Consider the following 17,089-nt stretch of genomic DNA (forward strand, 5'->3'; position numbering starts at 1 on the left):
AATAAATCGAGCTTCAAACTCTAAGCCTAGGCCCAGCCAAGCCTCACCCCCACCACACATCACCAACACATGACTTTGAATGTCGCAACCAAATATATGGAGAGAGAGATAGAAGAAGAAGAAAAATAAAATAAAACAAAATAAAACCAAAACCTATATACTCTGAGACATTTTTAGATGTGTTCCGCAAAACAAACGAAGGGTAAGTATTGCTAATAATACTCACCATAGAATCCAACATTTATGGCAGAACGCATGACCGTGGCTCCTGGTTCGCCTTCATAAGGCTTCGATTCCTCGTCATCTCTGGTGACAGACAGCAAGAACAGAGTCATCTTCCTCTGACCATGAATGGCAGCCAAGTGGGGAGGCAGAGAGCCATCATTGTTCCAGATGTTAGGCAAGTCTTGGTTTTTCTCCACAACCAACTTGGCTTCAATAATATTGCCAAGCACAGCAACTGCATGAAGTGCTGTATTGCCAAAGTAGTCAGTCAAAGCCAGTGCTGTATTGGGGTCATTTTCAAAAAAAATGCTAGGCCTTGGAGTATGGCTATGTGGAGTGGCAGGTAACAACTCATGTCCCTCTCTGCTGCTGCTGAAAATTAACAGGAACAAAATAACAGTGATTATTTTCTTTCTTTCCTTCTTTATTTTTTTAGGGGAAGTTTTGATTTTGGGGTCATGAGTGTTGTGATCTTACCAGGGATGTCGTGACCAAAATTAGGGATATTAGTGCTATTCATCCATGATTGTGTTGTTGAAGGCAAAGCCATCCATGATGGAACAAAGACAGACCACAGGCTCCTCTGTTTTGAGCATATCAAAATCCAGTTTTCATCAGTTTTAGCATTACACTTGAGACCCGCCTTTGCTGACTTTTCTTCCCTGTAGCATCTTTAAATTGTTCAATTCATTAGATGTTAATTAATTTAATTATGTCATTTTTACTCTTCTTAACAAAAATATCCAAACAAAATGATTGACTTTTAAGTTCTTGACGCATTCTCATTCTCTCTCTCTCTCTCTCTCTCTCTCTCTCTCTCTCTCTCTCTAAGAAACCCACATTGTTTTAAAACTAAAACTGCATCAAGATTGCAGCAATGATTAAGCAAGGAATTTTTCATTCACGTTATGCCACTCTTTTGCATATCTAACTGTCATTTTGGTTTTAAAATAGCTATTGGATGACAACATTTTCCTAAATTTCATTTGTTGTCGGTAGTCTAGTTCTTGTTTCTTGCTATTGGATGACAACATTTTGGTGAATTTCATTTGTTGTTGGTAGTCTAGGTCCTTGTCTCTGTACTTGGAAATGGGGTAAGAAATATGTATATTTATGAATGAGGAGGATCCCCTTCACTCTAAATTTGGACTGAAAGGTATTATTTGGGTCTACGAGGCCCAATACAATCTTGTTTTAAAAATTTAAACCGTTCATTTTGTTAGACATTTCTTATGATTCATTCACACAAAAAATTAGGTCAATCTAATAATTATAACTTATTCAATTTATTACGTTTGTCACCAAAAAAAATGTATGATTTAAAATTTTGAAGTTATATAAGACTAATTTTACATTTGAAATTTCCTTTTAAATATTTTTAAATCTCAAATCATATATGGGTTAACAAGCTAGATATCGCTTCTTTTTTTTTTTTTTTTAACGTTTTATATTAAAATTTTTAAATTTTAAATTATAAATATTTAGATGGGCTAAAATTTCTATACTATGTGCATTTCTTAACATTTATTTTTTAAAATAAAAAATTTAGATTAATTTTAATGCTTGTAGAGTTTTTCGGACGAAAAATATATTTTGATTAATATATAGTATAGATATAGAAGATTAATCCTAAACTATGTATGCTTTCAACATTAAAAATGAATTGTCAAATTATAAATAGATGGGATAGTCACAAAATAATTGTACTACATATGAGAATATTTATGCTACAACTTACACCAAACATATGAATGGACTTTCATCATATACAAACATGAGACTTGCACCACCAATAAAATAGAATTATTTCTCTATTACTTCACTGGAATGTAATTTCTTAAAAAAAAATATATCAAATCTTATAAATTACCTTATGTAAGTAAAATATTGCAGCGACCTGGATGTAAGGTTTTTTTTGGAAAAAGAATATGTTAAAGAGATGGAATAGGAAAGATGAATTTAATGTTTGGTTTTCGAAATTGGTAATAGAGGTTAGATAATGGAGATTAGAAAAGGGGGCAAATCACACTAATCGTCCTTATAATTTGGAGTTTATGTTATTTTGATTTTTGATTTTTTAATTATGATACATTTAATCTTAAATTTTAAATTTTATTTTAAATAAGGACAATTAAAGATACCATTATTTAATTTCAAGGTTAAAGTCGTCAATTTGATAAACTATAAACTAATTTGATAAAAATAAATGTTAAAAATATATTTTTGATTTTTTTAAAATTATTTCTACTTACCAAAGATAAAATTATATAAAATTGATAAATATTTTACACATTTATTTATTTATTTGTTGCCAAATTAATTTTTATTATGTGTTTGGACGATGATCATGTAATGAATGCTTATTTTTATTTTCATTAAATTAGTTTCTATCTTTCCAAATCTCAAATATGGCGACAACTTTTATATCATTGTTAAAATAATCCTTTAAAGTTATGTTTGGCAATGGATTTTTGGCTAAAAAAGTACAAAAGACAAAATTGGCTACATAAGTCAATAAGATAAAATGTTACATCTAAACCATAATTATTACACTTTTTCTCTCACAAAAGTCAAAAAGGCCAAAAATAAAAACCAAACAAGGCTAAAAAAGTTAACCTAAAATAGCCAAAAAAAAATCAAAAAGTTAGGCTATTTTTGCTCTTCCTACACGAAGACTAAATCAAAAAATTCAAAACTAAAAACATTTCATATATTAAGGTGCCGTTTGGTAACACTTACGTTTTTAGTTTTCTGTTTATATTTACAAAAATTTTAAAAACTCAAATAAAAACTTGTTTGGTAAAATTTTTAATTTATAAATCAGTGGTCTCAGTTTATAAATTTAGCCAAAAACTGAAAACACAAAAAATGTGTTTCCATTTTGAGTTTTCTGTTTTTTTTTTTTTTTTTTACCACCCAACACTAGCCACCACCCGCCACCATTTTCCATCACCGTCTTCCTCCACCACCACCCACCACCCACCTGCCACCACCACCCACTACCACCACCCACCTGCCATCCACCCGCTACCATCCACCACCCGCCACTTACTTGCCACCACCACTTACCACCCACCTACCACCACCATCCATCACCTGCCACCCACCACTACCACCCACCTGCCACCCACCCGCCACCACCATACACCACCACCACCACCACCCACCCACTCGCCACCCACCTGCCAGCACCACCCACTACCCACCACCACCACCACCACCACCACCCACTAGCTACCACCGACCACCAACCATCGTCACCCACCCACCCACCACCACCACCACCTGCTACCCACCTGCCGCCACCACCCGCTACACCACTCATCACCATCACCCGTCACCCACCCGCCACCCACATGCCACCACCACCCACTACCCACCACCACCACCACCACCACCACCCACTAGCTACCACCGACTACTAGCCATCGCCACCCGCTCACCCACCACCACCACCACCTGCCACCCACCTGCCGCCACCACCCGCCACACCACCCACTCGCTACCACCCACCACTCGCCACCGTCACCCACTCACCCGCCACCCACCCACCACCACCCGCCATCCGCCATCCGCCACCCACCTGCCACCACCACCCACTCGCTACCACCCGCCACCGTCACCCATCACCACTACCGGCTACCTACCCACCACCACCACCACCATCCGCCACCCACCTGCCACTACCACCCACCACCTACCACCACCACCACCACCCACTCGCTACCACCCACTACCGTCACCCACCCACCCACCACTACCACCTACCTACCACCACCAGCTACCCACCACCCACCGTTACCACTTTTCACCGCCGTCTTCCGCCGCCACTTGCCATTTCTTACTCTTTTTTATATTTTTAAATTTTTTTAAACATTTTATCAATTATCAAACGCGTTTGTAATTTATATTTTTCTAAAAATAAACAAAAAATAATCAAAAACTAGTTTATAAAATTTTTGTAAATATAAACTGAAAACGTAAATGTTACCGAACGCACCCTAAATAATTGATTACACATTAAAAGCCTAACAACAACATATTACATAATCATCATCCAAACACATGATAAAAATTAATTTGGTAAAATAAATAAATGCATAAAAGATTTATCAATTTTATATAATTTTGTCTTTGGTGGGTAAAAATAATTTTTAAAAATTCAAGATATTTTTTTGACATTTATTTTTGTCAAATTAGTTTATATTTATCAAATTAACTGCTTTACTCTTGAAATTAAGCGATAGTATCTTCAATTGTCCTTATTTGGAATAAGATTCAAAATTCATAATCAAATGTGTCACAATTGAAAAGTCAGGGATCAAAGTGACACGAGATCTAAACTATAGGAACTGTTAATATAATTCGCCCTAGAAAAGAAGTTTCCTCCCCCCTCCTTTTATTTATCGTTCCTCTTGAAAGTCATAAATTATGAAATTATTTATATTTTGAAAAATGTTTAGTTTAATGAGTTAGCCAATAGAATTTTTAGGGCTTGTTTGTTTTGTTTTTGGGAGAGTTATTTTTGAAAAAAAAATTGAGAGAAAGAGTTTAGAAATTTTTTTGGTTTGTTTGGTTGTATATTTTGGGAGAGTTGTTTTTTTTGGAGTTTGGGATGATTTGATATTTTGAGAGAATTTGAGTAAATGTGTGTGGGAGAAAAAGTGATTGAGAATGAGAGATGAGAGAGAAAAATTGATTGATTGATGTGTAAGAGAGAGAAAGTAATTTTGAAATTTTTTTGAGAAAAACTCAAACCAAACAATTTTTTAGAAATTTTTTTCTAAAACTCATCCCCCAAATACAAACCAAACATACCCTTAAATTTATTTTTAATTGTAAAAAATTCAAAAATTTATTATGAAGGATTAAAGCACTCCAAAGACTCTTGATTAAAAAGGCTATTTGACTTAATATATAATATAGATAGATAGTATGTTATCCTTTCATTGCTAAGAGAAATGGCTTCTTCTCTTTTAAAATATGATAATGATTTTGTTAATTTCTGACTTGTTAGATTTTCTTTACAATATATTTTTTTACTCATCTAAAATAGATTGTGATTGCGTATAAATTAAGAGCGGAAGGGGAGAGATAGGTTAATTGTATGAGAATAATTGATTTTAATTATTGTAAATTGTGTTATGAGGCTTCATTTGGAAAGCTTTGGTTGGGACTTTTTTAGTTATTTTAATCACAAAAAACAAAATAAACTTTTTAGTCTAATAAGACAAAATATTACACCTAACCCATAATCATTACATTCTTTTTCTCACAAAAAAGTCAAAAAAGCTAAAAGTCCTTCCCAAACCAGACTTTTTAACTCCAGGCTAAAATAATCAAAAAAACTAAAAAGTCAAAAAACTAATCTACTTCCCAAACAACTTCAAACACAAGTAATTTGCTAATAAATTAAAAATTCTAAAACTTTCGCAACTATAGTCATTACAATAATATCGTGAGTAAATTATATTGGCGCCCCTTGAAATTTGTCTTTAATACAACTACCCTCTTCACATTCTAGAAATTACATCCCTTCCTTAAGATTTAAACTTTCATTACAATTTAATCCTTATGTTAATCAACCGTTAAGTCAACTAACGGAAAAATTAATATAATAAATTAATTTTTAAAATGCATATTTTACTTTTATTTGCATATATAAAATTGACAAACAATTTATTGTTTAAAATTTTTTTATATGTTTGAGTCGTGATCTTTGATTATGACCTATTATAATATTAGGTATAAAAAAAATTTAGTCAAAACCCCTCATTAGACTCTTGTTGACGAAAAGAACAGTCTGATTTATTTTTGGGCAATGGTAGAGGGCCACAATTTTTGTGGCTCAAATGGCTCAAAACTGCCAAAACGACGTCGTTTTGAGCACAAAACATGCCAAAACGACGTCGTTTTGGCAGTTTTGAGCCATTTGAGCCACACAAATTGTGGCTCCCAAACATTATTCTTTATTTTTTTCATAAACCTCCTGCTATTGCTTTTCCCAAATATCATTTATTTATAATGTTTCCTTATTTTTCGATTTTTACTAAAATCAAAATTATATTCATTTATTCTATTTGAATTGCCAACGTCAAAAGAAATTGTTTCCTTCCATACCAATCAACTACGTAATCCAAATAATAAATTAGGTAATTTTTTTAATTCGTATTCACACCCCTTACCATAGCGAGCAAGAAATATAGAGCAAAATAGGTCAAATTCACCCCCTCTTTTTTTTGTCGGTTTGAATAAATTCACCTCACTTCTCCACTCCACACACACACAAACACAGGGAAAAGGGGAAGAAAAAAAATAAAGGAAAAAAGAGAGATGGGGATCTGGTTCATCATCATAACTACCCTATGCATCTCTGCTCTCATCAAATCTCTCTTCAATCTAATCCTCTCCCCATCTTCTTCCTCATCCAACAAGAACCTCCCTCCGGGCCCCGCTACTGTGCCGGTGATTGGAAACTTCCTATGGCTTCGCAAGTCATTATCGGATATTGAACAAATTGTCCGAGACCTCCGGGGCAAGTACGGCCCCATCATCACCCTCCGGATAGGGCCTCGTCCCGCCATCTTCGTCAGCAGCCACTCCATCGCCCACCATGCCCTTATTCAAAACGGTGCCCACTTCTCAGATCGCCCCAAGGCCATCGGCACCGACAGGATTGTCAGCAGCAACCAACACAATATCAGCTCCGCCGCCTACGGCCCCACCTGGCGCCTCCTCCGCCGCAACCTCACCTCCGAGATCCTCCACCCCTCCCGCGTCAAATCGTATACCCATGCCCGCCAATGGGTTCTTGGAATTTTGATCCACCGCCTTCTGAATTCCGCTGAGGACTCCTCGGCGAAAGCGGTGAAGGTGGTGGATCATTTCCAGTACGCTATGTTTTGCTTGTTAGTACTCATGTGTTTTGGTGATAGGCTTGATGAGAAGCAAATTACACAAATCGAAACGGTGCAGCGCGCGATGCTATTGAGGTCTAGTCGCTTCAATATACTCAACTATTTGCCCAAATTAGGGAAGATTGTGTTTCGCAACCACTGGAATGAGCTCTTGCGGATGCGCCGGGATCAAGAGGAAGTGCTGATTCCTCTTATAGAAGCCCGAGTCGACGTTGTGAAACAACGACGACAAGGGAACCAAGAAGAAGACGCGAGCGTGGTGGCATATGTGGATACGTTGGTGGATCTTGAACTGCCCGACGAGAAGAGAAAGCTCAACAATGGTGAGATGGTGACCCTATGCAGCGAGTTTCTCAACGCGGGCACTGATACTACATCGACTGTTTTGCAGTGGATCATGGCTAACCTGGTAAAGTACCCTCGGGTTCAGTCCAAGTTGTACGAAGAGATTATTGGGGTAGTGGGCCTGCCACCGCCCCTGCCCGGAGGAAGAGAGAAAAAAGAAAAGGAAATCCTCCTCGTAATAAATGAGGAGGATCTACATAGGATGTCATACTTAAAAGCTGTGGTATTAGAAGGGTTGAGGCGTCATCCACCGGGGCACTTAGTGCTGCCTCACACGGTGACTAAAGATGTGGAGTTGGAAGGCTATCAAGTGCCCAAGGGTACGATGGTAAATTTCATGGTGGCGGAGATGGGGTGGGATCCGAAGGTATGGGATGAGCCCATGGAGTTCAAGCCTGAGAGGTTCTTGACAAATAGCGGTGGCAATGGAGGAGGGGAAGGGGAAGCGACGGTGGTGTTCGATGTAACAGGGAGCAAGGAGATCAAGATGATGCCATTTGGGGCCGGGAGGAGGATTTGTCCGGCGAGTGGTTTGGCTCTGCTTCACTTGGAATATTTTGTGGCCAATTTGGTTTGGTATTTTGAATGGACGGCTGCGGATGGAAATGATAGAGATGTGGATTTATCAGAGAAACAAGAATTCACTATTGTGATGAAGAATCCACTACGGGCACACATCTCCCCTAGAGGCTAAGGGATAAACAAATAAATACACACTAGTAATACGTATATATGTATTTTTGAATTCACAATGTAATACATATATATCCTACTTTGAATTCACAATGTAATGCATATACATGTATTTTTGTAATGTACACCCACCTATATCTTGAACCACTTTCAGAGTAAGATGGATGATAATACGCAACTTTGTGTGTGTGTGTATGTGTTTTTTTTCTTGGTTTTTGCTTTGATCTTTTCCATGATTTTGTTGTATGCAGTTGTCGGCGAAGGGCAACCGTGTATAACCATGACGGGTAGCCTAGTTGTTCATGGGTTTGTTTCTTATATGGTCGATTTAGTTTTAACTTTTATCGGTTCATTCCGTTAATTGAATTATATAATTAGGGGTGTCACTTTTTAGATTTACGTTCCTAGAATAAGGTAAAAAATACTTGCGTTTGACATGTGGAGTGTTTTGAGAAATTGATAAAAAGGTTATTTTTGACTTTTTATTAAGTTTTTTAGCTTTTTAGAAAGTGATTTGGGAAATTAGTAAAAAGTTGACTTTTAGCTTTTTAGTTTAATATTTGTTTATGGTGTCAGATCAAATTAAAATGACCAAAATATCCTTATCTAACATAAAAAAAATTATTATTTTTTTTTTTTGTCATAGGTCTCAATTTGTAATTTCACACTTGCGTTTTTATAACTTCCCAAACCAATTTTGTTGCGTTTTTGCCACTTGCGTTTTTTGACCTTTTGACAAAAACGTGACTTTTTATTTTGGTTTCCAAAATGACACATAATTCTGGTTAAACAAAAAAATAAATCAAAATCATGGATATGAATTTCATTCCATATCTAATACATAAAAAAAATCCCAGATTTAGTTTTTGTTTATTACATAAATTTAATAGATATTTATTTCGTGAGCACTTTGTGAAGAAAATCACTTATCTGCCACATTAACATATTTAAAATTACAAATTTTTATGGTGATTTTTAATTTGAAATGAAATAAACACAAACAATTATATAATTGGAAGACTTATGGAAGGGTGGTAATTGCTAACATGGTTTGACATTGGGAGGGTGGCTCATTTGATTCGGAGATGTATGGGAGATATTTGGAAGAACATTCACAATGGACTTGATCACAAAATTACTCCATAATGTATTCATTTTTAATTATTTTATTGTGTTACCAAACATGGTCTAAGTTTAGGATATTTGAAATCAAGTCATTGCAGCATACTGTTTAGGATAGCTTAGGTGTTTCTTTTTCTTGGGAAGTGATTTAGAGCTCTAAACGCCTTCTACTGTTTGGTTTTTATTTTTATTTTTTAGACAGCCGCTTGGGAAAAATTTTATGGATAATTTTGTCCATCCAAATTTTGTGGCTTGGAAATTGGTGTAGTATGTGCAAAGATGTGCATGATACTGAAAATAGTGGTTACAGAGATGTGGGCTTTGTTTTTGTTATTTTGTCATGTTGAGTTTTTTGTGAAGGATAATAGAGTTTATATATTATTAAAATGTTATTTAGGGATTTTACAGTAGCCTTGCACATAAATTTAGGACATTTGCAGAGGCCTCACTATCATTCATGAAGAAGGATACAACCAAACAGAGATTAAAACAGACTCAGAGAAAGCTTACGCCCTTCAAGAAAGGGCCCAATCCACTCTCCTTCTTTTCAAGGAAACAGTGAATGAGTGCAGAGCCTTAAGGAGAAGATGTAACTGTAATCAATCAAGCATATGTGCAAGAAAGGAAATTAATGCGCAGACAGATAGTATAGAAATTGTTCAAGATGAGCCCTGTTGTTCTAGATAAGCCCCTCACATATGGGGGGGCCTGTTGTTAGTTGACCTCTCTGGGTCACTTTTGTTAGGGCTTAGCGCTTAGGTCTTATTTGCTAATATTTTTAGTTTAAAAGTGAAATAATTATTAAAAAAATTAAAAACTCAATAACTTATATCAAAAAGTTAAAGATTTCATTTTCTCTTTATTTTTTGCACATATTTTTATAAAAAACTAAAAAGTTATCTCAAACATATTTGATTTTTATTTTTTTATTTTTATATATATCATATTATAAATAAAAAATTAAAAAATTATTAAAAAAAAGTCTATTCCCCAACGTGGCGTTAGTCCCCTTCTAGTTCCTTCGAATTAAAACAAAAAAAATGTTATTTGCTGCTCTTTTGGTAAGATCCTACTAAAGGACACATGACGCTGATTTGTTTTGTTTCACAGTTAAAGCTTCCGAAGAATTTCAGCATTTCCAATTAATCAACTGAGGGTAATTTAAAAAAAAAAATTCCACGATTTGACTTTTGTAATAAAATAAATCTTAAATTTTTAATTTTATCAATTTAAACTTTAAACTTTTGATTTGTTTTCAATCTAAACCATTAACTTGTTTCTGTTAAGTAAAACAGACAAAAAAAATAATATTTTAATCATTAAGCTCAACGAGAAGGATATTTCAAACATTTTATATACATCTACATGTAGTTTAAAGACTAAAATATGTTTTTCTCGTTGATTTTGCTTAATAAAAATAAATTAATGGTTCAAATTGAAAATAAATCAAAAGTTTAAGATTTAAATTGACAAAATTTAAAATTTAAAATTTTTTATTATGTTGTTACAATTGTCAAATCCTGACTTCTTTGTTTTTTATTTATTTATTTTTTTTTAACCCCATCAAGTTATAGATTGGCATGTCCTTAAAGCTTATATTCTCGGGGTCCATGGTTGCTACTGTGAGTCAAGCATGCCAGGTTGCAAGAAATAAATCGTTCACTTTAGAACAGATGAGAAAGATTTTTTTTAAAAAAAGGCTGCTTAATATCTTAACGTATTTACTTTGAAACCGTCACTCACATAATTAAAACCCTTTCATCTTTTCTTAGAACCTCCACCTTAATACCAATTATATTCCTGTTCTTTGAACGCCCAACTCTCCCTTTTATGGCAACTGTTTCCACCGTTGGCAGCCCTTTACCGTCGACAACCGTCCTTCCGGTAACCTGTGGACTACTCGAACTTCCTCCGCGTGCTCCCTTTTCGGAGAGGGCACGAAATGGGTTCTACCTACTACAGTTCGAACTCTTGTCACGGTTCTAAATTTAATCTCACAAAATGTAATGTAAGACTAATAAATCACCAGAGTCCAAATCCGGCAAATCGTTTTGGAAAATCGATTTTAATCAAAAAGCGCCAAACATGGACTGATTTGCCAGATTATAGAGTCGCCACCTAAATATTTTTTTTTGAAAAATTTAAGAAACCCTGACTCGTACCACAAGCCACGTGTTCGTCATCACCAAAGTTGCCTCGGCTCGAGAACTTGGGTACGAGAGGGGAAGGTCCTGAAATAAGCACTCTCCATCGCCCGATCAAAGGATCGGCCTCTACTAAGCATGATATGTTGTTTTATAAACCTCATGTGTTCTTATCCGATTATTATCTATCTTTACTATGTGATACGCGCAGCATACAAGTATAGACTAAATCGCAAGAATTGGAACAAAACATTTCATGTTTGTTTTCGAAAATAGTTTGAAAGTGCTACTTGCAAATAAGTTAAAGTGCGGATTTGCCACCCTCAAGTGGGCTTAAAACATGATGATTTGTCACTTCACAAAGTGGGTTTAAAACTCACATTTTGATGAATTGTTCCAATTCAAGTAATAAAACTTTCATCCACAGGCATTCATACAGTTTAGCATATAAGCACATAGCCAAATGGCAAGCATGCTATTATAGCAACACTCACACTCGTGCAAGGATGCTAAAGTATAAACACTTACAGTGTACTCCAAGTCAAAACAGAAAACTAGTTAGAAATATACATGATCCTGACTATGTTAAGTGCCTAATGCAATAAATGCAATAATGCAACTAAATAGGCTCGGCTATCTAAGATGGCATATGAATGCAACAATTTGATACATGTATTCAAATAGGTATTGAAATACGATGTAGTTTGAATAATGCGTCGAAGCCGGTGCATGCATGACAAATGAATGATGCAAACATGCAAGCATGAGGTATGCTAATTGAGATATGCCCTAATCTAATCACCGAAAGCGGATAAATAAATGGGAGAAAGACGTGGGGTTGCAAAACATGCACACACGCACTCACCCTTATTACAACATTTGCCCTCTCGACGAAGGGTCCGAATGAGTTAACTAGCTACGCTAATTAAGCTACTTATTACAAATTAACTAATTTAACTGACTTAGCTAATTAAATATTACAACATCAATTAGATCGAATAACTAGTTAATCTAAGCTAATTAAAGCAATTAAATTAATTAATTTTCTAAGCTAATTAATTACAACACATTGAAATAATTAGAATCAACTAACTAATAAAGCAATAAAGAGAAGATGGCCTCGCAGGCGAGGGAGACATGCATGCTCGGTTGGCGTCCGCTCAGAAACCCATTGCTTTGCCTTTAAACTCACCTCGGTTTCTGAACATTGAACCAAACTCCACACTGTTTTTGCTCCAAAACAGGATCATCTTGGTGGACTGCCAGCCACAAAAGGGGGTTGCCAGCCACTCTAACTGGCCGGTCAGCTAGTGCAACTGGCCAGTCGGCTAGTTGCTTCTCCAGGCTTCTGGTTTTGCTGCAACAGAGAACAACAGAGGCACATCAATGTATTTGCAAGGAAATGTAGGCACTGCCACTCTCCTCATCATGTTTCAAGCTCAAAGGAGTGTGGCACTCAGCTCACGAGCCACCAACCAAGAATTTTCAATGCATGGTGGCCAAGGACCAAGCTTGTACCATGTTGATGAATGCACAAACAATACACAAAGAGCCCCCACCCCATCATGCATGATCAAGGGTTTTGGCGACCAATAAATGTGACACGTTTCATCACTCTAAGTATGAAACGTCCCATATTTCTCGTGTTTGGATTAATGTCCGATCCAAACACATGCAATGCAACACACATATGTTATCTTGGCATGTTTTACTTTGCTCAATTTTTGTTTACACATTTTATATTACCAAACCATTTCTTAATCGGTTAAGTCCAATGTGGAAGTCCCCTAAGGAGAGGAGGTCAACCAAAAGAATGGTTTAAAGCATAGGAGTGACCATGCCTTTGACTAGGAGGAACCCCCAAAAGAGGGTTAAAGTCATTTAAGCACAAGCCTCAATCCCAAGCTCAAACACAATCTCAAGGCCAACCAACTCTCAAATCAAATGGAAAAATGAAGAAAAGAGGAAGGTGGCAGAAATTCAGTGCTGAAGTGGCATGAAAAACAAGACTCTAACATGCAAACAATTCATGTACAACATATCGGAGACTTAAGCATCAAAACTAGCGAAGAGCTTTACACTAGAACCATGCAATACCAAACTCAAAGGACCAAACCAGCCCTAAATAGACCTCCAATATGCCAAAATAATGGTCTAAACATGCTAAGATGGAAGCCCAAAAGACTAAGAGAACATGCGCACATGTTAGCCCATAAGCAAGGCACAGTGCACACCTCTCAAGAGCAATGAAAGTGTGGAATATGTGAGAGAGTGACTACATTATATGCACTGAGATCAAGTGTGAAATGATACTACGGCATGCAAACCACTCAAGCAAAGCATGTTAAGAACTTTGAAACTCAAAGCTAGTAAAGAGCATTACACAAGAGGCATGTCATATCAAACTCAAAGGACCAAACCAACTCTGGACAGACCTCAAATATGTCAAAACAAAGGCTAAAATGTACTGAGATGATAGCATGAAATGCAAGAAAATCATGATCATGTATTGGCTCATAAACAAGGCTTAAGGCACAACTCTCAAAAGCCATGAAAGAGTGAAGCATGTGAGAGTGTGACTACACTATATACACTGAAATTACATGCTAAATAATGCCAAAACATGCAAACATCACATACACAACATGTTAAAGGTCTCAAAACTCAAAGCTAGCCAGGGCCCTTTACACTACAACCATGCAAGGCAAGCCTCATATGACCAAGACCACTCAAAACAGAGTAAAATCATGCTAAAACATGGCCAAAGACATGCTGGAGTAGAGCCAATACATGTTAGGATAATAGGCTAACTCATGAGTCATGCTAGGCTAACAAGTAGGATTACACTACAAGTGTAAGAAGCAAATGAAGGGTGCTCTAACCAGCCAAAAATAGAGTTATAACATGTTCAAATAAGCTAAAAAACATGCTCAAATGGAGTCCCAGAAAGGGAGAAAATCATGCTCACCTATTAAGCCATCAACACATGCAAACAAGACAAGAGGAGGGGGGACCACCCCCTCCCATTTTAGCCCTCAAAACCAACTTGCTACCACTGAAATTCCTCTAAAAGGCCAAAAAGAGATAGTTTGAATAGCCTTAAAAAATGGTACAAAAGCTTAGAAAATAAGCAATAAATGAGGGTAGACCACCCCCAACTCTAAAGAAACTTCAAGCCACCATTTTAAACACTTAAAAATAGAGGTTTTTGTAGTTGAAAGCTAGGCCAAAAACAGCATGCAAGGGTGGCCAAACCAACATACAAAAATGAGCTTAAAGAGGGTATGTGATTACCTTTGAAGCACAACAACAAAACAACCAACTTCTGAGCCAAAACTAGCTTTAGGAGGTCCAAACAAGTTTTAAGGAATCTCAGCTCAAAGGTCAAGATGTTTGGCTAAAGGGGTTGTATTCAAATATGTGAAGAACACTCACTTTCAAGCACAATAGAGCACAATATAGAGAGAGATAGAGAAAATTCTAGAGAGAGAGTAAAATTTTGCTTCAAAATTTCTGAACCTCAAAACAGAGGGAAGGACCTCCCCTTATATAGAGAGTCAAGCCAAAGCTTGGTCTCAATCCCTCCACACACGTGTATGAAGATGAGCCTCAATGCTCAACAACTGGCTCAAAAGATCTAAAAATATCAAAAAAATGAGAAAATTGGCCGCCGACCACTTCAACTAGCTGACCGACCACTTCAAGTGGCGGCAAGGAGAAAAAGTGGCCGGCAAATGCCAAAAGTGGCCAGTAGGGCCCTTCTCCCCTCTAGACAAGAGGCACCAAGGTTTGGCCCAAAAACAAGGCCAAAACACAGAGAGCTTAGAAACTCGAAGACAAGGTGCTCGGCCGAGACCTTCGGGCACTCAAAATGAGCACAAACATGCACAATCATCGCACGCACAAACGATGATATCTGAGTCTTAAAGTCGGTTAAAAGTGGGGTGTCTACAGTTGCCCCTCTTTGACAGAACTCGAAAGTCATGAAATGATGGGATTGAATGTCAAAGCCCAGAGACGACCCATTTTTGACAAGGCCGAAGACTTAGACAAACAGGCAGGATAACAAAAAGATGCGCCCGTAGGCAAGGGCAAAATGCAAATGGCATGCAGAATGCAAAACATAACTTATGATCATGCAAAGAAAGTTGTAATAAAACATCTAGTTGCAAACATTATGCAAAGAAATGCTACAGCAAACTCGTACATAAGCAAGTAAACACAAACAAAACCACATCTCATGCGGAAAAGATGTAAGAAAATTATAATCTTAACTACGGCTCACGTAGGAAGGATAAAGAGCAACCACAGGGAACACTCGAAGTCTCAAACGAAACATCTCTTAGCGTATCACACGCGAGAGGGAAAAAAAAGCACCTCGTAGCGTATCACACGCGAGAGGGAAAGGAAACACCTCGTAGAGTATCACACGCGAAAGGGAGAAGGACTGCGCAAGAAAGGGCAGTGCACAAAACTGTGCGAGCATCCAAATGTGCGCCACACACGAGAAGAGAAAGAGTGCGCAAGAAAGCGCGGGCATCCAAACACGCGCCAAACGCGAAAAGAGAGCGACATCCAAACACGTGCCAAATGTGGGAGGAGAAAGGCATCCAAACGTGTGCCAAATGCGAGAGGAGAAAGACATCCAAACCCGTACCAAACGCGAGAGGAAAAAGGAATCCACATGCGTGCCAAACACAAGAAGAGAAAGGTTGTGGTGGAAACACCGAAGGGTGTCGGTGCAAACATCAGGCGTACCTGACTGTTTCTAACCAACGAGATGCCAGTGTAGACATCGGGCGTACCCGAATGTCTCTAACCAATGGCATGAGCGGTGTAAGCATCAGGCGTACCCAAGTACTTCTAACCAAGCGAAGAGTTGAAAGAGAGGAATAGTTTTACTTGGAATTCCCCTGAATGAACCATATATACAATATCGTGCCTACGTAAGAAAGAAACTTCACAGGTACAATGCAATGCAATAAGAATGCATGTTCTATGCGAGATTGACAGTATGACACAATGCTTAGCAAGGCATATTTCATGCACATCATGCGAGGAACGAAACAAAAGCATATCTTATGCAATGAAACATGGAGCATATTCTAGACAACACCGAAAGCATGCACAATGCAACAGGTACGGGCAATTTCTATACAAATGTAAGGGCATGCGCAATGCAATACAACATAACATGCATATTCTATGCAGTATAGAAACATCGAATAAAGGAATGCACATCTGAAAGAGACCGATTCAGCTGCAACCTCCGGTTTACCTCTCGGAGGAGTTACAACGCACTTTAAAAGGATACACCTCGTTCATGCCGGCCGACGATGAGTCACGCATCGAAGATATGAGTTGAAACTTCCGTAGAAACATTTTGAGCTAAAAAGTGGGCTCTTCTTGCACTTTCTTGGGAACCAAGGACTCAAAATAGTCTGAAAACACATAGAGATTACACTGGGAACTTGCCAACCACCCTGGAAGCTTGCCGACCACTTGCCAAAGGTGCCAGCCAGTTAAGTGGCCGGTCAGCCAGAAAAACTGGCCGGTCAGACAGTTGAGGAAAATCGGGGCAGTTTCAGCTTTTCACATAGAGATCTTTAAAAACCCAACTCCCAAACACTTTTCCTCACACAC

General features: G+C 37.4%; 1 protein-coding gene and 1 long non-coding RNA gene across 2 annotated transcripts; both read left to right on the forward strand.

Annotated features, from left to right (window-relative positions):
• Positions 1-446: 446 nt before the first annotated feature.
• LOC145806366 (uncharacterized) lies at positions 447-992 on the forward strand. The gene is made up of 2 exons (XR_014349385.1): positions 447-568; positions 662-992. It is a non-coding gene; the product is annotated as an uncharacterized LOC145806366 (long non-coding RNA).
• A 5,232-nt stretch (positions 993-6,224) lies between these two features.
• Positions 6,225-8,327, forward strand: LOC114269942 (cytochrome P450 89A2). The gene has a single exon (XM_082903116.1). It carries the CDS (start codon positions 6,559-6,561, stop codon positions 8,179-8,181), a length of 1,623 nt encoding a protein of 540 aa, XP_082759242.1. The 5' UTR covers positions 6,225-6,558; the 3' UTR covers positions 8,182-8,327.
• The last annotated feature ends 8,762 nt before the right edge of the window (positions 8,328-17,089 follow it).

This window comes from Camellia sinensis, chromosome 13, assembly GCF_055761805.1.
Source record: "Camellia sinensis isolate YWXY chromosome 13, ASM5576180v1, whole genome shotgun sequence".
Taxonomy (NCBI): Eukaryota; Viridiplantae; Streptophyta; class Magnoliopsida; order Ericales; family Theaceae; genus Camellia; species Camellia sinensis.

Excerpts from the sequence above, each read along its gene's own strand:
- LOC114269942 (XM_082903116.1), top strand. The coding sequence starts at position 6,559 with ATGGGGATCTGGTTCATCATCATAACTACCCTATGCATCTCTGCTCTC.